The sequence below is a fragment of the Trachemys scripta genome, chromosome 1, assembly GCF_013100865.1.
Source record: "Trachemys scripta elegans isolate TJP31775 chromosome 1, CAS_Tse_1.0, whole genome shotgun sequence".
Lineage (NCBI taxonomy): Eukaryota > Metazoa > Chordata > Testudines > Emydidae > Trachemys > Trachemys scripta.
Window position 1 is genome coordinate 250,101,086 of NC_048298.1, and position 23,933 is coordinate 250,125,018.

At 45.2% G+C, this 23,933-nt stretch overlaps 1 protein-coding gene across 5 annotated transcripts in view; it reads right to left on the minus strand.

Moving 5' to 3' along the window:
• Positions 1-23,933, minus strand: part of FARP1 (FERM, ARH/RhoGEF and pleckstrin domain protein 1) — a 337,576-nt gene that overhangs the window by 38,607 nt on the left and 275,036 nt on the right. For all 5 annotated transcript variants that reach the window (XM_034758230.1, XM_034758229.1, XM_034758231.1 and 2 more), the window contains exon 16: positions 19,827-19,960. In XM_034758230.1, coding sequence (XP_034614121.1) covers positions 19,827-19,960 — 134 coding nt within the window. The remainder of the gene's footprint in view (positions 1-19,826; positions 19,961-23,933) is intronic.

Here is a 23,933-nt window from a genome sequence, read left to right on the forward strand (position 1 = left end):
AAACACACAGGGAATTCTCCTGCAGTAGTGAAGCAATTGACCCAATGTACAAAGTACAAGGACACAAAGGGAAATCTAAGGTTAGTAGAGTTAAAAAAACCAAACAAACTTCTTATTGTCCTTAAGTATATTAAGGAACAAAAAGAATCCTAACAGTGGTATCGGCCTATTATTAGATGGAAATGGTAAAACTGTCAATAATACAGCTAAGGCAGAAATGTTCAATAAATATTTCTCTTCTGTATTTGGGAAAAAGCCAGATGATTTAGTTATATCATGATGATGATGAAGAAAGCCTTGCCATTCTAACAGTAAGTTGCGAAGATGTTGAGCTGCAGCTACTAAAGCTAGACACTTTTAAAATCAGCAGGTCCAGATAATTTGAATCCAAGAGTTTTAAAAGACAATTAATATTGATTTTCAATAAATCTTGGAACTCTGGGAAAGTTCCAGAGGACTGGAAGAAAGCTAATGGTGTACCAATATTTTAAAGACTTAGCAGGACAACCCAGGTAATTATAGTCCTGTCAGCCTGAAATCAACCCTGAGAAAAATACTTGAGAGGCTAATATGGAACTTAATTCATAAAGAGTTAAAGGTAATATAATTAATGCCAATCAACATGAGTTTATGGAAAATAGATCCTGTCACACTAACTTGATAACTTTTTTGGTGAGATTACAAGTTTGGCTGATAAAGGTAATAATGTTGATGTAATATATTTAGATTTCTGTAAAGCATTTGGCTTGGCACCATAAGACGTACTTGGGAGCTGAGAACAGGTTTGCTTGGAGTATGCACCAAGCACATAGTGCAGAAAATAGGGTGAGGAGCTATGGAAGGCTAGTGGATGGCACAGGCCCACAGGTGTTGAAACCGGGGCAGAGGGGATGAGAACACTGAGAAAAATGGAGCAGTTTACACCTTTCAGAGCTATTGTCTCAGGCTGTATTCATCTCCATGGGATGCTCTCATTCATCTGAGAACATATAATCGAGATAAATGGACCCCTTCACACCTCTCTGAGTCTCCTGTGCTGCAGATGGATGTGTAGAGCCTCTTCCCAATACATGAGGCCCAGATTTCGGTAGGGACTCTGCATCTTCATTCTCCTGCCCCTTCTGTCTCTAGCTGGTCCTTGCACTCCTCACAACCCCACCACCTTCTCACCTCCTCAAGCTTACAAGGAGCTTGGAGTGCCGAGGAGGAAAGTGGAGTTGGTATGAGCGCGAGAGGCTCAGAGCAGTGCGCGCGTGTGTGGGGGGATTTGTGTGGGGGCTTGGGGATGATCAGGGCAATGGCACCAGGGAGGGAAGGTGGGAGGAGTCAGCATAGTGTCAGAGCAGTGGAGGGGAGCACGGGGAGTTGAAGCAGTGAGGGGGAGTGTTGAAGCAGTGCAGGGAAGAATGGGATGGGAAGGAGAGGGTCAGTGGGGGATGCTGGTAGGGCTTCAGCTCTTTCCCCCAAACACCTGACCATCCATGCACCCTATGAATCCCCCCCCCTTCAAAACGTGACCCCAGCGACTCTAGTCCCTGCATCCTCTCCCCAGTTCCTCACCCTGTGACTCCCTGCCAATGCCTGCATCTCCCCAGGGGAGGAGGGAGAACCAGGCTGTTCTAGATGTGCAAGGAGGTGAGAGATGAGAGATGATGCCGGGGCACTGAAGGGACTAGCATGCAGCCAATGCATCCTATGGCTGGGGTGATCATTGCCAAGGAGCCAGAGGCACTGGAGGGGGAGAGATGGGTTGTGGTAGATGGGGAATGCTGAGAAAATTAATTTTTAAAAAACCAAGAAAATTAAATGCCCCAGTTGCCCAACGGTGCCTTATGCATGTCCAGAAAGTTAGCTAAGCTACAAACCTCTGAAAGCCAGGAAATACAGATTTAAGGTATAGTACTGCCCCTCTCCCCTTAACTCTGCCCTAAATGAGTAATACTCCAATGTGCTGATAACACACACACTAGCACCGTACCCTCACAAATGCAACAGAACACTTTGGGAACAGAGCACATGCACACTGTAGGACTGAATCTGAAACTTTCTCTTTGCTAAGGCAAAACGTGTGTTTATATCAGGTATAACAAAGAGGAGTACATACACCTGGCCTACACTCAAACACTGAGGCTACCCCACACAAACCACAACAACCTGGCTAAATGTAACAACCCATTCCCTTTGTTGTGAGGATTCTGTCTTAGCCACTACTTTCAGTTACTCCTCACCAGATGCAATTAACAGGCAGCAAGTTTAAAACAAACAAAAGGAAGTATTTTTTCACACAACGCACAGTCAATCTGTGGAACTCCTTGACAAAGGATGTTGTGGAAGGCCAAGACTATAACAGGGTTCAAAAAAGAACTATATATGTTCATGGAGGATAGGTCCATCAATGGCTATTAGCCAGGATGGGCAGGGATGGTGTCCCTAGCCTCTATTTGCTGGAAGCTGGGAATGGGCAACAGGGGATGGATCACTTGATTACCTGTTCTGTTTATTCCCTCTGAAGCATCTGGCATTGGCCACTGTTGGAAGACAGAATACTGGGCTAGATGGATCTTTGGTCTGACTCAGTATGGCCGTTCTTATGTTCTTACTGAGGCCTGGAGACTACCGTTGGGAATATTGACAGTACACATAACGCAAGCATACCCCATGCCTAGTACTGATACAACCTACAGAATTCAGTGCTGAAATGAGGCATACTTGATCGTTTGAAGTACACATGCACCTCTCTTCATATCACAATAACCTGCCCAAACTACTCCTTCCCCCACTCAGTATTGTTGCACCTAACACAGTACAGGCAGTCAGAGTGCAGGCATATATATGCTGCAGTTCAAATCTATGGAACGCAACACAACACAACACAAACGATGGCACATTCTCTTAGTCATTCTTTACGTCTTCTTACCCTGGCACCCCCTTACTGAACCATTCCAGTGGCTATTGCCAGATCCATGGGCAAGTTAAGGTTGCGTTGTGGGAGTGGCACATCCCTTAACTTTGTATTTCCTGGTTTTCCAAGGTTTGAGCACAGCTGAACTTGACATTCCAGAAAGGCATGTGGCACCATCAGGGAACCTTCGCTCTGGGATAATCAAGTTTGGGGGCATCTAATTACCTTAAATGTTAGTAATTTGAGATTCAAGGGCCAGATCTGCCAGCTTTCTACACCTTTACTGATTCTCAGAGCAGCAGAGAACCCGTTTGGCCCCTAGTGCAAGTTAGAGCAATTTAATTTAAGTCATGGCCCCTGGAACAGTTCCATTCAGCCATCCCAGAATACCAGGGCACAGTATAGCCAGACTACACTCCCAGCAATGCCACTGTGCCAGGGGAGGAGAGCAGTGGGAGCAGGTGGTGTACAGCTGATCAGGGATTCTCTTCTGCAAGTGAAATCCCCGGTCACTGTTATAGCATTTGTCTGTCCATGCAGGGACATGGAGGAACGATAGAACAGGGGTTGAGGATCCGGCCCATCCTGTTTAATGTGGGGAGCTGACTGAGTAGGTGTCATAGTACAGTGGGATTGGAATATTTTTGCTTATGTTTTTCTCTGAAGCAACCTAGTGGATTTCCTTAAGGATGCTGCTTTTCTCTTACTTTAAATACAACATTGTACTCAGACCACTTAATAGAACAATGGGTTTGGAAAAGTATTAATAACCTAGCCTCCAAATGGCATTTGTTTATTTTAAAGGGCCATGATACCCACTCCTTCAGTAACACCCACACAAGGGTAAAGAGGCTCCAAGAAACCTCACAAGGCGAGCCTTGTAGCGCTTCCAATAAACACTGTCTCGGCGAGGAAAGTCTGAGCCTTCAAACCTCAAGATCAGGAAGACCCATGGAGAAAGGAAGCTCCAATTCATCAGCACCCTGGCGTTGCCAGGAATTAAAGATTTATTTTAAATTAAAGATTATGTCTTGTGATGAAACCTCCAGAAATATGTCCAACAAAAACTGGCATCCTTAGCAAGGCTTCCCCCTTCTCCCTTCCTACTGGCACGGTGGCTCTTTATGGAGGATTCCTTGCCTCCTTCTCCACCAAGGGGGAGACAGATCTTGTGGAGGATGCCGCACTGCCGCTAGCATAAGGAAGGAAAAGGGGAAGGAGATGGCCCTGGAAGCCAGCTCCTTACTGGCTCTGGTCACGTCTTCAAAGCTGCTATGGGATCAGGAAGTTTACTGATCCTTTGAGCATCTGAGTGCCTGACTAGCTCTCCCTGCTCCCTCCAAAACATTCACTTACTGCTTCCTGTGCTACCTGCTCCCTTTCCCTGCCAATTCCTTTCCACAGGCCCCCAGGATTTGGTGCCCCCTCCATCCCCCATGCCAGATCAGATGACCAACAGTGAAGTTTCCCTGGAGACTCCAGGGTTTTGAGTCCTCCCAAGACCTCTACAAAGAGTGACAGATTAAGCACAGACACACCAATCTGTGGATACAAGAAGCACTGAGCAGACGCCTCAGAGCTCAACAGACCTTAAATCCATCCACACAGTGCACAATGGGGCCCTGGTCCATGACTGGGGTTTAAGGCATGCCAGTAATATATCTTTCTTGGTAGTCCATCGATCCGATGATGACAAATCTGTGCAGATCATCTATTGTTGGTCTCATGGTGTGCCCTCTGATGACTGTACAAGCAATTCTAGAGGTGCACATTTTGCTGCAGATGATGCATGGGAAGTTCGCGGTCAGTGGATTGTGCACTGCTGATGCTCTGTGACGTCGTTCGCGTGCCTCTTGTAGACGCCGGCAGCAGTCTTCCTCAAAGGCGATGCAGGTATTTCTGACTATTGCACGCCACTGTGTTCTGTCACTGGCGGCGTCCTCAAGGTCCCTAGGTTTGATACTGCTGTACTGCAGATTGGCTTTGATGGTGTCCTTGTAACTTTTCCGTGGACGACCTATATGCCGGATGCCCTGGGAGAGCTCACCATACAGAAGCTGACAGGGGATTCTGTTGGCATCCATGCGGCTAACATGACTGGTCCAACGTAGCTGTGACTTCATGATCATCATTTCGATGCTTGTCATCTGGGCTCTCTCGAGGATCTCAAGAAGAGGCATTTTGTCTTGCCAGCAGATTTTCATGATGTTGCGGAGGCAGCGCATGTGAAATGCTTCAAGCTGCTTGATGTGACGCCTATATAGTGTCCATATTTCGCACCCATACAAAAGAGACAAAAGAACAACAGCTCTGTACACAAGCAGTTTCGTTGACATCCGGATGTTGTGGTGATTTAAAACTTTGACACGCAGACAGCCAAGTGCCTGGCTTGCTTTGGATATTCGTGCGTTGATCTCATTATCCAGTGATCCATCACTGGCTATGACACTACCCAGGTATTTAAAGTTCTCCACTACTTTCAGCTGAGTGCCATCAATGGAGATATTCGGGACAGAAGCATTTGATCCAGGTGCAGGTTGATGGAGAACTTCTGTCTTTCCGAGGCTGATAGTTAGTCCGAAAAGTTGCGAGGCCTCAGCAAACTTGTTGACAATGTGCTGAAGATCATTTTCAGTGTGAGCCATGAGGGCACAGTCGTCAGCAAAGAGTGCCTCAAGAAGGAGTTTCTGCACTGTCTTAGTCTTTGCATTCAGGCGACGGAGGTCAAAAAGTGAACCATCATGCCGATATTTCAAGTATATACCTCGGTCCATATCTTTCATTGCATGGTTAAGGACACATGCAAAGAACAGGTTAAATAGGACAGGAGCGAGAACACATCCTTGTTTCATGCTGTTGGTGATGTTAAAGGGGGCTGACGTGGCTCCATCAGACAATACTTCGCCTGTCAGGCGGTCATGAAAAAGGCGTATAATCTGGGCAAATTTTCTTGGGCAGCCAAGCTGTGTTAGAATGGTCCAAAGGGCTTCCCTGTTGATGGTATCAAACGCCTTTGTCAGATCTATGAAGACAGCATACAAGTGCATGTTCTGTTCAACGCACTTCTTTTGTATTTGTCTGACAGCAAACACCATGTCGACTGTGCTCCGGCCAGGTTGAAAACCACATTGACTTTCAGGTAGATTTGCCTCAGAAATACTGGCTATTAGGCGGTTCAAGATGATGCGGGCGATGATCTTCCCTCCAACGGAGAGGAGGGATATGCCTCTATAGTTTCCACATTCTGCTTTGCTGCCTTTGTTCTTGAAAAGAGAGACAATAGTAGCATCGCGGAGGTCCTGTGGTATGTTTTCATCCTCCCAGATGTTGATGATCACGCTGTGGAACCCTGCTAGTGCTGCTGGACCTGCTGCTTTGTATCTCTCTACTGGTATCCCATCTTTTCCAGGAGCTTTCCCCGAACTCATCTGGCTAACAGCTTTCCTAATCTCATCTATAGTAGACGGAAAGTCAAGATCTGTCAGAGCAGGTTGTTGTGGAATTTCATCGAGGACAATATTATTCATGGTTGATGGTCTATTGAGAAGGTTGCTAAAGTGTTCTCGCCATCTTTCGTTGATGCCTTCTTTATCTTTAATCAGCGTTGTGTTGTCTAATGAGAGCAATGGGATGGTCCTTGGTTTAGAAGGTCCCTAGACAGTCTTAATAGCACTGAAGAACATCTTTGGTCCCCACCTGTCACTCAGCTCTCACCTGTGGCTCCAAGTAGCTGCAGCACGCGCAGCAGCCACACTCCGGGCAACGGCTTCGACAGGCCGGCCAAACCAGGTGAGTGTAACTGATGGGATCCAAACCCTCAGTGAATTAGGGATATGCCTACCCCGCATGCAACGTCAGCTCCGGCAGACTGGGCGAAAGAGATCACTAAGCTCCAACGGCCAAGAATTTTGCAACACTCTGTGGAAAGCAAAGGGCTTGATGAGGCACGGATATAAAGAATAATGATAAATGAAACATCTCGGGTAATGTTTCCTGTGTTTGTCTGGTCTCAGGGAAATGAGTTTTGGGTGCTGCTCCACTCTGGAGCAAAGTCTGATGGAAACAGCTGGCGGGCCAACAGGATAAACAATTTGCTCTGGAGGGAAATGCACTCAGGAGGAAGCATTTATAAAGTGAAAGATTTCTCCATGGTAAACATTTCTCCCCTCCATCCAAAGAAACAATACAGAGAGGATAAAATAACCCCCATGCTGTCTTATTTCTTTCACAGCACAAGACACAGAAGCAGACAATAGAGTCCTTCCTGTGCTGTGCTCTGAATGACATCTCATAGTTTGCTGAGGGAAAAAGAGGCTCATTTGTTGTGTGTCAGTGGCAAAATTGTTCTGTTTGCTCTTCATTTTCATGGGTCACTGTTTGAATATGGAATTGATCTGCCAATGACAGGATATAGAGTTCTCAACTCAGGGCCTGGGTCCTAAGATTTTCATCAGGAGGTGAATTCTGACTCTTAATTCTATAAAATAGGCAGTAGCTGGTACCCCATACTCACAAGGTGCTGCAAGGCAAAGAGTGTATTGCGGGCAGGAAGGAGGCCTATAATAAAAGGTGATATATTTATTGGAGATATAACACTATAAAGTAGACAAAACTCCCACCTCGCTCCAAACCGTCGGAGGGATTCTCTCATCTACTGTGGCCCTTGTACAACTGTTGTAGTAGCAAAAAAGAGCTCAAAGAACCCTGCAGCTGGCCAGGGGAGAATTCAAAAAATTATTAATTGTGTGGTTAACATTATATTACGCTAGCTAATGACCATGTGATCCCCTTTACTCATTGTGCACCCCTTCCTCTTCCCTTTGTTTTGTCTGTTTCTGTCTCTTAGCTTTTTAGCTCTGGGTATTTTCTGTGCATCTGTACAGCACCCAGCTAGTTCTAGGCACTAGCAGAAAATAATAGGAATTACCTGGTGCCATCATTACTATAATTATGGCATAATCTGTAAAGGTGTTCATGACACTCGTAAGGAGTGACTAGCATAGGGTCTGTCTTTTCCTGGTTGATCTTTTCCCCCTGTGAACATTTTGGCTCCATTCAATTACGCTGAGATTTACAAAGATGCCTGGGGGATTTGGATGCCTTCCAATTATCATAGGGAGCTGGGCATTCAAATCCTGCAAGTAGCTTTGAACATCTCAGCCTTAAAGACCAGATGTTCAAGGAAGAACCTGGACAAGGAATCTGAATTTCCAGAAACATCATCCAAACATTCAGTCCTTAAGTGACTTACTTAAGGTACACTTACTCTGGGGAATGATCTATGAGAACACCATGTGCAGAAATGAGGTCTCCAAACAGAGCAAGATCAACCTCTCATCTCACCAGACACAACATTTTTAATAAAGAGAAGACCATGTGTATCCAGACAGATTCTACTGGTTCTTGCTGTTCAATTACTATCTGTAGCGGCTTGATGGTCACAAGAAACTTCACCAGCAGGAACATAAGGAAGATAATTTGTGAAGCATTCTTCTATTTCTTTCACATCAGAAAATATTCTTAAATTTCATTCTGAACAACATTGAGTACTATGTCATTGTGAAGATTTTGAAGACTGGAGGAGGACACTAGCTTATTACTACTGATAAGGAATTCAATTTTTAACACTATATTATATGATGCTAAAAACAACCAGTTTGCTCTATATACAGAGACTCTGCAAGCAGCTATTTTGGGTCTTTGAACAGAGCTTCTCTGTTTTTCCTCAGCTCACACCATTTCAGAGACAGTGGAAGAAAATCTGTAGCAAGAACATACTGTCTCAAACTGCCAGGGAATAGTCTTATAGGAAATGGAAATTTGATGGTGAAAATAAATCAGGAATAATATTAACACATGTTCCCTAAAGGTCAACATAAAATTCAATCACAGCTCTGGGAGAAACAGTTAGCATTGTGTTAGTGACCCTGTCTGCAATAAAGTCACCCAAGATTGATCTGTAAAATGTTATGGGCTTGGGGATAATACCTCCGCCTGGTCTAGTTAGCTTCCCAGAAAACCATAAATGAAGACTAGCAAGACCTGCCTCTATATAAGCTCTCAGCTGATTCCTTACTGAAGTGTCATATTTCATAAGGGTTCCCAGTCAAAACTATGCCTTCTAAATAGAACACAAAAAACCTGGCAGATTAAAAACATGAGATTAGATAAAAACAAAACAATTTAGAAACATGATGACAAAGAGCCTGCCCATACTGCTAGACCAAAGGCTGTCTCATGACACCTCTCGCCAACCCCTCTGTTGCAGTTATTCTCCCAAAGCAAGAGAGATGACACAGTACATCTTTCAGAGGACAACAATGCCACCACTAAATCAGCCAGACAAACCCCACCAACAACTGCCATGGTGTAAGTGGTGCAAGCCAAGCCCTAGTCAGCCCTGTGAGTGAGAAACCTGAACCAGATTGAATATGCAGCTGTATATCCATACAAACAAGATATTACAGTGTATAAAAAAACAAGATCGAAAGTAAATCTGAAAACATTACCATGCTATTACAGTGACCTGGCTCGGCTAATTTTGAGGCAAGGCAGAGGCAAACCAAGACAAAACTGAGAATTTAAAATTTTTAGAACTTTATAAGGGAAAGCCCAAAAATTGTACCAGGAGCATAAATAATACAGAACCTTACCAAGTACTTACTTCTATAATAATAAACTATAGGTTACCAACACATGAACCTTTGCAAGTTTGTACATGCTACTCTTCCTCACTCTGTGCAGTTAATAGCAAAAGCATTGTTATTAACAAGACCAAAAGAGATTTCTCAAACATACTGTGTCATTTGAGAGAAAAAGCAACTTTTCCTCTCCTTGGCTGTAGTGCAATTCCATTCGTGCTATCCTGTTCTTTGATTCTCTTTAGTTTGAAGTGCTCCTTGTACTCAATGGTCCTGTGGCTGTGCCTCTTTTCACCGAGTTTATCTGCAAGTCGGGTTTCTTCACTTAATGAGCCCTCACTTGTCCATTAGGCACCTCTGAACTGTTTTCCTTCAACAGATGTTCAGACAGTCATTCTCTCTGGTCATTTACTTTAGGTCCTTTGTGGGTGGGCTTCACATTTACTGTTTTCAGGATCTGTTTTCATCTAACACAGCTGTTTGATCAATACCCTTTTTCACCAATTATATTTCCTTTCAGGTTTTTTCCTTGGTATTCTCTCTCCAGTATGTCTGTGGATTTTATTCCCTCTACTAATACTGACTGCTCACATACCCACATCTGTTTTTTTCTGCTTCTCCTGACGTGAAACCTTTCCTATTTTCCTTCTTTCCCCCTTCGCATTTCCCAGTGCCCTACTTTTAGTCTCCTGTTCTTCTATTTTATCCCCTCACCTCCAGGTCATCTGCTAGCTCCGCATCCTTCCCTCCTTCTCTCACAGCTTTTTCCAACTGTCCCCTTCAGGCAGTTTCCAAGCCTCTGCCCCAGCTCAACTACCCTCTCCTGAGTTCGCTCTCTCTCTCTGCTGCAGCAGGAGCTAGTCTCAGGGCCAGGGTTACTACACTATTATCTAATATAACCTAATGGATGAGAGGGCTTGATCCTCCATTCTGTGCGAGTGGGGATGTGGGTGTAACAGGACAGCAGTTGTAACTCTCTGATCCTGAGCCACTCAGTTCTCCAGCAGAGGCTAACTTAAAATAAAATAAAACAAAATAAAAATTCTGTGTAGGATTGGACATGGCAGAGCCTCCTCACCTTCCCAGCAACACTTTTGCCCTTATGCTGTTGGGGGGAAAGCAGCAGCAGCAACTATACTGCTTCTGCCAGCTTTATACCAGCATTTTCTATCTCTGGCTGCTCCAAGGCCACGGGGCCTTTTGTGATAATTGAATTAAGCTAAATCTACACAAGTCACTCTTAGGCCAAGGTAAGACTGCCCACGCAACGGGGCGGTACCGTTGTCACTAGACCCATTTTGAAACAGACTTAGTTAAATCAGTACAATTTCTGTATAGACAAGCCTAAAGCAAAACCATTTTAAGCAAGGGTTAAAGGGTAAAGGAACCTTTACATTAAGGGTTTAATAAGACTGATTTTTAAATCGATTTAGTCAAACCAGTGCAATTATTTCAGCTAGACAAAGAGTGACATTTTCAAAAGTGCCTACCTGCCTTAGTAGCATATGTCTTTTTTTCAAAAGTGATCTAGGTACTTTGGAACCAAGTCTTTTTGAAAGTCACTGAGGCTTTGAATTAGGCATTTACGGCTAGAGCCACAAAGAGATTTAGGCGCCTAACTCTTCTTTAGGCACCTAAATCCAAAATTAAGATCCTCAGAACTCACCTAACCCTATAGGCACCTAAACTTCTGCTGATAAAGTCCCCATGATGCCTAAATTTCTGCCATTGGGCATGCACACTCCCACCTAAGTCCTGACACCTGGGTGTCTAGCTAGCCTAAGCACTGTTGGGATCCTCAAATTAGGTGTTGCCCTGCCTCTCTCACTTATAGGATCAGGCCTCGCACAAAATTGTGTGGTGGTGGCTGAAGCTGTTCCACTGTATATAAATATATAGAGAGTGAGAGAAGGACTCTACAGACCAGTGGTTAGTGCACTCACCTGGGAGTTCAAGTGCCTGTTCCAATGACTGTTTAATTATTTATACACAATGGACCATCTTCCTCACAAGAGAGTTTGAAAGAGCCCCCCCAGCCCAATCTCCCAGAGCCCAGTGGTTCAGGCACTCGTCTACAGTGAGGGAGTCACAAGTTCCAGTCCCAGCTCCACAAAGGGGTGAACTGATCCCAAGTGTTCCAAAGGCTATAAGGGGGGCACTGCCATCATTTTTTCTGAGCAAGGATTTAGGGGGTCCTGACTCCAGGAGCAGGTTCACAGCTGAGAATCTCAAGTGGAGATAGGCACCTCCCTCTGGCCCAGCCTTAGGCACCTAAATACCTTTTAGGGTTTTAGACCCCCACCTTCTTCTCAGCATTTCCTAGTGGCTAGCTTGGGCTGCTTCCTGCTCAGCTTGCTGGCTTTTGTGTATCCCATTATTAGGCACTTAACTCTCCCCATGCACTGTATGGGGAGCCTGGGAATCTAACTCAGGGTTGTGGATTCCACTAGGCAGCAGGGTGCCTAAACATAGGTGTTGCAACACAGTTTTAGTGCCCTTTGTGTACTTAGCCCATAGAAACCTTAGTCCCAGCGATTTTTGATGAGACTTATGCTCCAAAGTTCCTAAACCATTTTTGAAAATGGGACTTATGTGCTTTTGAAAATTTTACCTGTAGCCTGGTGTGATGCTATATTTGCCAGAGCAAAGAGAACTGCAATCTGCATTACAACATACTGTCTCTGTTTCAGGCACTGCAGAAAAGCCATCTCCATTTCAGTAGCGCTGATGGATAATGTGAAGATTAGGAAGACTTGTGCATGCTCTATTTTTTGAGAGGAGACATACTGTAACTTGGGGGCTTTCATCCGTCACATACAAGTAGGAGAAGAGCCAGCTGAATTTAGTTAGTATTCTCATATTTGAAAGTAAGATTGGTTTTCCTTTGCAGTTTATGTAAAATATTAAATTGGCTATTCATTCTGGTCACAGTACGCCTTCTCAGGCAAGAGATTGGGACATTTAGCTCACCTTCTCATGCCTCTATCAGTGTTTTGCATAATAGGTTTCCAAATTAGCTTTCATAAGTTCTGACAGTGGAGGGTTGATACAAATTCATAAATATGCATCTTTTCCTTGTTAGCTTACAGACTTGTATAAAATGTAGATGACGACTGCAGAGGACAATAAGAACATAAGAATAGCCATACTGGGTCAGACTAATTAATGGTCCATCTAGCCCAGTATCCCCTCTTCCAACAGTGGCCAGTGCCAGATGCTTCAGGGGAAGTGAACAAAACAGGGCAATTTATTGAGTGCTCCATTTTCTCTCATTCAGTCCGTTTCTAGCAGTCAGAGGTTTAGGGATGTGGTCCCTGTCGAGCATGAGTATGGATATGGGATACCCAGAGCATGGGGTTGTACCTCTGACCATCTTGGCTATTAGTCACTGATGACCTATCCTCCATGAAATTACTCCAGTTGTACTTTTAGCCTTCACAACATCCTTTGGCAATGAGTTCCACAGGTTGACCGTGCATTCTGCTAGTATACTGGTAGCTGAATGAGCAGACTAATTATTTCTGCATTTAGGGTTTAATGCCACACAAATACTTCACATACATCCTAAAACTTGTAGCCTTCCAGACTTGACACACATACTAGAGCGAAATAACTTTAGATACTTTTAATAAAAACAGGAAGACTAATCTTTTCACAGAGAAGTTAGTAATTTTGCTTCCAGTTCTAACGCACTTTAGAGTCTGCAGTTTGTTCTCTCAGTACTACCAGATGTGGCTCAGAAATGTATTCCCAGTAGTTAGGAAAAACCTCTCAGATTTCAGCATCTGGAGGGAGGGTTTACGTGAGGCATTGAGAAGGAAATAGAAGATAACAGGAGTTGAAAAATTTTCTAGAGATCCACTAGCTAGCTGAGCACTAAACTTACTAGAGCTGGAGGATTGTTGTAACAGTGTCAGTATCAGACTTCCTGAATCTCAACAGGGTTCAGATGGCCCTTCCTCAGTCTAAGGTAAATTGAATACTATGTTAGACCTTAAAAACTGGGGATTTCTCCACTGGCCGGGGATTGATGGGGCACATTAAAGACCCTACATGGAATTTAAAGGTATCAGCAAATCCTTCCCCAAACAACTACAAGAGAAACTCTACAGCCTCATCCCCCATGAACCCACCCCAGGAACCTTCAACCTGCTTCCCAAGATACACAAACAAGGGAACCCAGGCAGACCCATCAGAGCTGGCCTCAGCACCCTTACAGAAGGAATATTGGGACTCCTAGAAACCCTCCTCAAACCTCTCGCCACACAAAGGGTCAGCTTCCTGCAGGACACAAGGGACTACCTCCACAAACTCCGCAACATTAACAGCCTCCCTCAGAACACCATTCTTGCCACCATAGATGTCACCTCCCTGTACACTAAAATCCCTCACAATCCACGGCATCAGAGCCCACCTCAAATATCCACAAGACAATGGACAACACTAAAAATTCGACCCCAAACACATGGCCAAAATCATTCATTTCATCCTTACCCATAACAATTTTACATTCAACAACACACACTTTGTCCAAACCATTGGTATAGCCATGGCCACCAGGATGGTTTCCAGTATGCCACCCTCTTCTTGGGCCACCTTGAGGAAGAAATTCTGAAAAAATACACCACAAAACCAGTGACATACCTGAGATACATCGATAATATTTTCATCTTCTGCACTGACGACCTAAACTCCCTCACAGATTTCCACCACAACTTCAGCAACCACCACCTACCTATTAAACTCTCTCTAGAACACTCCCACACTAGCATCAACTTCCTGGATACCATGATCAGCTTCAATAATGGAACCCTATAGACAACTATATACAAGAAACCCACGGATCACCATACCTATCTTCACAGATCCAGTAACCACCCCAAACACCCAAATAAATCGGTTATCTACACTCAGGCACTCAGATACCACAGAATAGATTCTGAGGAGTAAGTTCAGGGATACACCGTAGCACACTTAAAGCCGCCTTCACCAGCAAGGACACTCCACCGGAGAAGTATATCACATCACGGAACAGGCCACCCAAATACCTCGAGAGAACCTGCTTTAATACGGAAATAAAACCCTCTCCAATCATACACCCCTAGTTGTCACCTGCTACCCGGCACTGGAACCCATATGGGGTGTCATTAAACAATTACAAACCCATACTAGACAGGGACCATGTCCTGAATGAAATCATTCCCGAACTCCTAATTCTGGCCTTCAAACAACCCCCCAACCTCATCATCAGAAGCAAGCTCCCCACAGACCAGGATCCACCAATTCAAAGCAGCACCAGACTTATGTACATGTCTCCACTGCTACAATGATCAATTCCACCCCACCCAACACATTTTTCAACATCCATGGGTCCTAAATAGTACTATCACAACTTGTGGTGTACCTTATCCAGTGCACTAAATGCCCCAACAACTATTACGTGGGTGAAACCAGACAATCACTATGCACTCGAATGAACTCACACAGGAAAGTGATAAAAGATTACTGTGTTAACTACTTATGTTAAACTATCTGTTCCCCCCTATATTTAGCTGTGACAAATTTCCCAGACCTGAAGAAAAGCTATATGTAAGCTCGAAAGCTGGTCTCTCTCAGCAACAGAAATTTGTCCAATAAAAGATATTATCTCACCCACTTTGTCTCGCCAATATCCTGGGACCAACACAGCTACAACAACCCAGTATATTTTAAAAAGGTTCACAGTTAAGGCCTTTTTGAGCCAAACCATAATAGTTTTGAGGATCTCTCTTTGTAAATCAAAAACCCAGACAGATATAGCAACCATTTCAATTGATGATTTACAATCACTATGGCAATGCATCAGCTTGTCTGGTCTATGTCCAGAACAGACTGGACATAGAGTTTCCAAAACACAAGAACATTTCCAAAGACAAACAAAAAGAATCTCTAAGTAGAAGAAAGAGCTAATTACATTTACCTCTCATTTAAAAAAACCCAAGATCCTACATTCGGGGGGTGGGGTGGGGGAAGAGAAATAGTTACTCACTGTGTGAGATTTCTCTTCCCCAGAGAGTACATGTAACAGCTGAGTAGCTAGCACTGTTTCAAAGCAATAAAAAGAGAACAGCATTGAAAAAAAACCAACCTCTGGTCCTCACATAAAATTCACACAGAGAAGTCCGTATCAACTGAGGGAGCTAGCTGTGCTTTAAAATGAAGTATGTAATTCCAACACCATCCCCTGCTTCTTCTGCTCCGTCAGCCCAACGTAGGTCCTCTCACCAGACTAGTATTCGGATGACAATGGGGAACAAAACTGCCAACATCCTTTCATTCATTCCCCATCACACCAGCGAGCCGTGAAACACAAAAAGCACCACAACAAAATATAAAATCCCATATCGATCCCACAAACAGTTCTAGAAACTCTGTGGAGCGCAGATCTTTTTATTCAAAGACCCTCTTTTCATGTGACAAAGCCCTTGAAGAGAATGAAGCTTGTTCATGTCTCATGCCTCAGTGAAACTGTTCCACCATTCCTACATATTATTAGAGATAGAGAAATTAAAGAAGTTGACATAGGCCTGGTCTACACTGGGAAATTAGTTTGGTATAACTACATCATTCAGGGGTGTGAAAAATGCACACCCCTGAGTGATGCAGTTAAACCGACCTGCCTCCTGATGTAGACAGAGCTAGGTAGATGGGGGAATTCGCCTGTTGACCTATCTACTGCCTCTCGGGGAGGTAGATTACCTACACTGACGGGAGAACCGCTGTCGTTGGCATAAGTAGCATCTTCACTGAAACAATAAAGCAGCGCCACTGCAGCGTTTTAAGTGTAGATAAGTCCAAAGAAGAGAAACTGCAGCAACTGTCTGTCTCGATTCAGGGGTTAGGTGTGTACATGGGAGTAAAAAGACAAGGCTACACAAGTGAGGAAAATTTTGCTGAGCTTCAAGGTGTCTTCAGAAGAAAATATAGTAAGTGTAGTTTGACAAAACTCTTTAACACCTGCAGGAGTGACTGCAGGATGAGTAACTAAGGCCAACATTTTCAAAAGTGCTCTTTGATTTTAGGTGCCTCTGATTTTGGATATGAAGCAGCTTACAGGAAGTAAGTAAACCCTTCCTCCCTTGGTATTGTGGAGGGATGTGTTCTATCACTCCTTGCTGCAGTAAGGAGTTCACCTCTTGTTTGAGAATACGCTCATGAGAGTAGCCCCCAAAGAAGGACGGGGAGGGTTTTTTTTGGAAGAGAAGGATGCAAACTCTATCCTATAGCCAGAGTGGATGACATTCAGCACCCACTTGTCTGTTGTTATTGCACTCCAACTGCTGAAAAAGGTGTGTGGGAGGTACTGAGCTTAGTGTTTCACAGTTCTCAAGCTCCCATCAAAAATAATGTCATGCCGGCGGCTGAGGTTGGGATGCAGAGCCTGTTGCGGGGTGTGTAGGGAAGCGGGACTTTTGAACCTTCTGTCTCTTACATGGTGGTTCATAGGGCCTCTGATGGAAAAACTGCTGAGCCATGGGCCTAGATCTGACTGGTGGGCAGTGAAACTTCCTCTTACGGGCAGGTGTGTATATGCCCAGAGAGCAGAGGGTGGCCCTGGAGTCCCTTCAGGGCATGGAGGGACTCATCCATCTTCTGGCTGAAGAGGTGTGATTCATTGATGGCTTGCTCAATGGTATTCTGGATCTCCCTAGTGAACCCTGACTCATGGAGCCATGACTCCCTGCACAGGACGATGGCGGGAGCCAGAGCTCTGGGGAGGGATTAGTAGCATTGACTGCAGATTGGAGAATAGTCCTGGCTGTCAGTTTGCCTTTGTCTATCAGAGCTTGAAAACAAGCTCTGTCCTGCTGCGGAAAGGCTATCAGTAAACTCTGCAAACTTGGCATAGTTCAGTAAATTGTATTTTATCTGTTAGCACTTGGTAATTGGCTATCCTGAATTGAAGTCTGGATGATGAGAAGACCTTTCTTCCCAACAGATCCAGGCATTTGCCCTCTATCACCTGAAGCAGGCCAGGGATGTCGCTGTCCAGCCCTTTCAGAAGTAGCATGGACCACCAGTGAGTTGGGAGCAGGGTGAGAACACAGAAATTCCTCTCCTTTGGCCAGCACGAAATAGAGCTTCTCCGTCCTTTTCCAGGTAGGAGCACAGATGGCAGAGGTGTGCCAGACTGTCCTAATTGGCTCCAGTATGGCTTCATTAATGCAGAAAGCTATTCTGTTGGGTCCAGATGCATGGAGGATGTCTAAAAGTTTGTGCTAGGAGTCCTGGATCTCCTCGAGAAAGGAATCTGAAGCTATCCAACAATGCTGTGAAGAAGTTCCTGGAACTGCCTAAAGTAATCGGGGGGGGGGGGGGGGGTAAGGGGGGGGGGGGAAGGTGGGGCTGGAGGAGACACAGGAGTCAATGCTTCATCTGGGGAAGACAATGGCAGTCTTGCTGGTTCCAGCAGAACCACTGGATCCAAAGAGTAATGTTCCTCCTCCTCCGGCAGATCCGAGCATCCCCTTAGAGGGGAGACAATTGGTGACTCCCTGGTATATCAGATCAACTTTGCAGGAGAGTACAGGTCCCAAGACTCCCAATACAGCCGGTAGGAAGAATTAATAGGTGGTCGTGGGGGCCCCCACAGCATGTAGGGTGACCAGATGTCCCGATTTTATAGGGACAGTTCCAATATTTGGGGCTTTTTTTAATATGGGCTCCTATTACCCCCCACCCCCGTCCCGATTTTTCACACCTGCTATCTGGTCACCCTAACAGCATGGAGTACCCCCTCCTCCAAGACAGATGATGCAAGGTTGATCCCAAATTGGTGCAGGTCTCCTGGGTGGTCGTGGACATGTAGGGTAGGGGAAGAGAGGTTCATCAAGTGGTTCAGACTCTCTCAATGGAGAGAAGCCTGATTCTCGTTCCAGTAGGGGTATGATCAGTGCCACTGGAGGGGAGATGTATTCTAAGTATGGGATGGGTGATAAACTCCTTCCAGTGGTCAAGAGGCCCAATGGAGGAGGGGATTCCAGATCCAGCTGTGGCCCCCTTACCGCTGTCCGTGCCGTGCCCTCTTGGCCCCCTCTACCCAGAGCTGCAGCCCCGCTCCCGGCTCTGGGGGCGGGAGGGAGGGAGCGCAGACTGGTAAGGGAGGGGCACGACTCTCAAAAGTTTGGGGACTGCTGTCCTAGATCTATACATTTACTTTTAGCCATATTAAAACACATATTGTTTGCCTGTGCCCTGCTTACAAAGCAATCCAGATTGCTCTGTATCAGTGTCATGTTCACTTCATTATTTACCACTCCCTCATTTTGTGTGTCATCTTACAACTTTATTACTGATGATTTCATGTTCTCTTCCAGGTCATTGATAAAAATGTTAAATAGCATAGAGCCAAGAACTGATCCCTGCAGTACCTCACTAGAAACATACCCACTCAATGAGGATTCTGTTTACAATTATATTTTGAGACCTATCAGTTAGCCAGTTTTTAATCCATTTAATGCGTGTGATATTAATTTTATACCTTTCTAGCTTTTTAATCAAAATGTGTGCTGCATCAAATCAAATACCTTATAGCGTTGATGTAATATACTTAGATTTCTATTACTTTTATCAACTAAACTTGGAATCTCATTAAAAAACAATGATACCAAGTTAGTTTGACACAATCTATTTTCCATAAACTCATGTTAATCAGTAATAATTACATTACCCTCCTTTAATTCTTTATTAACTGAGTCCCACATCAGCTGCTCCATTATCTTGCCCAGAATCAGTCAGACTGACAGGCCTATAATTCCCACATCATCCTGTTTACCCTTTTTTAATATTGGCACAGCATTAGCCTTCTTCCAGTCCTCTGGAACGTCCCCGGTGTTCCAAGTTTTATTGAAAATCAACATCAATTGTCCAGAGAGCACCTAAGCCAACTCTTTTAAAACTCTTGGATGCAAGTTCTCTGGACCTGCTGATGTAAAAGTGTAGACATTTAGTAGCTGCTCTTTGACATCCTCCAGAGTTACTACAGGAATGGAAAAGTATCATCACATGATAGGAAACTTTACTAGTTTGTATTACCTTGTTTCAATATGGTTGTATTAAACACTCTATCAATTGAATTAACACAAAGCAGATTTCTTTATACATTCTATTAACGGCCAACATTTTTGATCCACCCAAATGAATCATGACAGTCAACCCATATGGAGCAAAAATTTACCAAACTGGAATGTGGAAATACTTAACTGTGAGATGTAATAGTAATAAATAATGAATAACTTTCTTACCACAGAGCAAGTCTCTGCTCAATTTCCTTTAGAAAAGTGGTGTGAAATTTGTGCAAAGGTTCAAAGTTGGAGAAGAGGAAATTCTTCAGTGTTTCTGGCATATAGTCATCTTTACTCACTGTGCTCTGAAACCACTGGAAGGAAAGAACAAAGTGATAAAGGGGAAGGCTGGGGGCAGGGCCTGTCATTTATTCTATCTTTGTGCAGTTACCTACAACCCTGGCTGGCCTCTAGACTACAGTATGGCTCAGATTTAGGACAACATTTAAGAAACTACTTAAATCCCATTGAAGTTGATGAGACTTAAGCGCATGCTTTTGAATTGGGCCCTATAAATGTAATAATTACAACAGTAGTGAAAGGGGTTATTTACTTCCTTACAGTTAATCCACCAATTCAAGGTATATACAGAATACATTTACTGCAGTGATTCTGTGTCCTGAGGTCACAGTTCTATTTCCTTTCTATATTTGTTATGAAATGTGATGTCCCAAGATAAATATAGAAAAGTACCCTGCACTACTGAATTAATTTAGCAGGTAATTCAGCTACTGTGGATTCATTTACTTCATTGTACTGAAGTAGGAAACTTAATTCCAACCACTTAAACTAGTTATTAAAATGTGAAAGTAGCTATCGCAAGCGGCTCTCATAACCGGGTTTGCTGTGGCTCAGATTTTCAAAATTTGGCCTCTGACTTAGAATATTTGACTGTAGTCTGATTACCTATTGGTCCAAATTCAACAGAAGCCAGATCCAGCTCAGCACCTCTGAAGTTCAGGCCCTAGATCGGGGTGGCCAACCTGTGGCTCCAGAGCCACATGCGGCTCTTCAGAAGTTAATATGCAACTCCTTGTATAGGCACCGACTCTGGGGCTAGAGCTACAGGCACCAACTTTCCAATGTGTCGGGGGGTGCTCACTGCTCAACCCCTGGCTCTGCCACAGGCCCTGCCCCCAGTCCACCCCTTCCTGCCTCCTCCCGTGAGCCTGCTATGCCCTCATTCCTCCTCCTCCCACCCAGAGCCTCCTGCACACCACGAAACAGCTGATGGGGAGGGAAGGGGAGGTGCTGATTGGCAGGGGTGCTGGTGGGTGGGAGGCGCTGGGAGGAGCGGATGGGGGGAGCTGATGGAGGGCTGCTGACATATTACTGTGGCTCTTTGGTAATGTACATTGGTGAATACTGGCTCCTTCTCAGGCTCAGGTTGGCCACCCCTGCCCTAGATAGATGAAGGTGGTCACTCAAAGTTAGAGAAAGTCCAGTTAAATGGAGGTCCAGAAGTTCAAGATCTATGCTGGTACAAGCAGAGTATAAGTAGGTCAGGATCAAGCCCTACTGTTTAAATTTATAATGGGAACTTAGATCCACTGGGGTCAATTCTGCTTTGCCCCATTATCCCTTTGTTCTGTGCTTGTGGTGTAAAGGGGCCATCAATGCAGCAATGTAAGAGGGGTTGTCTGGATGGCATAAAGCGGCCTACCCTGCTTGATGATCTCACTCCCTCCCCATAGTACCTACTGTGCTCTAGCTATTTTTGATAGACCTTCAGTGGTTCCTAGGGGCCTGTTGAAACTGCCTGTAAATTAGAGCAGCCTTGAAAACTGTACCGGTTTAAACTGGCCCAGGTCCCCTATACAGGGAGACACTTCGTCCTTCCCTCTCATCTACCCACACTCTGTTCCAGTACTGCACACAGTTCAGGTAGGACAGATAATTGGTGGCATTGTACATTTAAGGCACTTTTGTTACAGTCCCCTTAGAGGTCCATAAAGAACATTATTTAAGGGCAAGTCTTGCTTGCTATATTCATGGAAAACTCACACTGAAATTAATAGGCATTTTCTGTGTGCAAAGGAAGAGCAGGTTTTGTCTGAATGATTTATATAGGATTCTTATTCTGAGTATATGTTAGAAGATAACAGGCTGTTTGAAAATATTCTTTAGCTACTTACTGAAAAATCAGAACATTTCAAATACATGTTAAAACTTTTCTTAGACTGAACAGGTCTAACTGGTAGGGGAAGTAGAAGTGGGTGGCAACCTAGATAGCAGTGACCATGAGATGGTTGAGTTCAGGATCCTCACAAAAGGAAGAAAGGAGAGGAGCAAAATACGAGAACCTGGGGATCTACAGACTGGTCAGCCTCACATCAGTCCATGGCAAAATCATGGAGCAGGTCCTCAAGGAATCTATTTTGAAGCACTTGGAGGAGAGGAAGGTGATCAGGAACAGTCAACATGGATTCACCAAGGGCAAGTCATGCCTGACCAACCTGATTGCCTTCTATGATGAGATAACTGGCTCTGTGGATATGGGGAAAGCAGTGGATGTGATATATCTTGACTTTAGCAAAGCTTTTGATACGGTCTCCCACAGTATTCTTGCTAGTAGGTTAAAAAATATGGATTGGATGAATGGACTATAAGGTGGATAGAAAGCTGGCTAGATTGTTGGGCTCAACAGGTAGTGATCAATGGCTCGATGTCTAGTTGGCAGCTAGTATCAAGCGGAGTGCCCCAGGGTCGGTCCTGGGGCCTGTTTTGTTCAACATCTTTATTAATGATCCGGATGATGGGATGAATTGCACCCTCAGCAAGTTCGCAGATGACACTAAGCTGGGGGGAGAGGTAGATAAACTGGAGGGTAGGGATAGGGTCCAGAGTGACCTAGACAAATTGGAGGATTGGGCCAAAAGAAATCTGATGAGGTTCAACAAGGACAAGTGCAGAGTCCTGCACTTAGGAAGGAAGAATCCCATGCACTGCTACAGGCTGGGGACCGACTGGCTAAGCAGCAGTTCTGCAGAAAAGGACCTGGGGATTAGAGTGGATGAGAAGCTGGATACGAGCCAGCAGTGTGCCCTCGTTGCCAAGAAGGCCAATGGCATATTGGGCTGTATTAGTAGAAGCATTGCCAGCAAATTGAGGGAGGTGATTATTCCCCTCTATTCAGTACTGGCGAGGCCACACTTGGAGTATTGCATCCAGTTTTGGTCTCCCCACTACAAAAGGAATGTGGACAAATTGGAGAGAGTCCAGTGGAGAGCAATGAAAATGATTAGGGGGCTGGAACACATGACTTATGAGGAGAGGCTGAGGGAACTGTGGTTATTTAGTCTGCAGAAGAGAAGAATGAGGGGGGATTTGATAGCAGCCTTCAACTACCTGAAGGGGGGTTCCAAAGAGGATGGAGCTAGGCCAGGGGTCGACAACCTATGGCACGTGTGCCAAACATGACACGCAAGCCGATTCTGAGTGGCACACTGCTGCCCACTGAGAGAAGGAGGAGGAGAAGGAGGGGCCAGAATGCACCATGTTGTGTGAAGAAAGCGGGGATGGGGAAGCTTGGCTGCCGCAGGATCAAGCTTCTGTCTCCTGCCCCCGCAGGGGAGAGCGGTGGGGAGGGGTCCCAGCCCCCCGCCCCACTCAGCCCCCCCGCCCACCACTCTCCCCTGCGGGGGCAGGAGGCAGAAGCTTGGTCCTGCAGCAGCCAAGCTTCCCGCCTCCCCCATTTCTTCGCACAACATGGTGCATTCCAGCCCCTCCTCCTCCCAGAGGAGCAGAGCCGAGCGTGCTGGCTGCTCCATAGAGCAGGCAGAGAGAGGTAGGGACAAGCCTGGGGGAAGGGGGTGGAACAGGTCATATCCCTCCCGGCCCCCGCCATGAGCTGCTCAAGGCAGGGGGCTGGGAGCACCCCTACGAGCCGAGCACCCCAGCCTTCTGCCCTGCACCTCCCAGCCCCAGCCTTCTGCCCTGCACCTCCACACACCCCAGCCCTCTGCCCTGAACCCCCCCACACACCCAGCCTTGTGCCCTGCACCTCCACACACACCCCAGCCCTTTGCCCTGACCTCGAGTCCCTCACCCACACCCAGCCTTCTGCCCTGACCTCGAGTCCCCCCCCCCAACACCCAGCCCTCTGCCCTGAATCCCCCACCTCCCACCCAGCGGGCTGAGCAGGCTGGCGGTGTAAGATCAGTATTTTAATTTTAAATAACGTTCTTAAACATTTTGAAAACCTTGTTTACTTTACATACAACAATAGTTTAGTTATATAATATAAACTTAGAGAGAGACCCCTTCTAAAAAAACGTTAAAATGTAT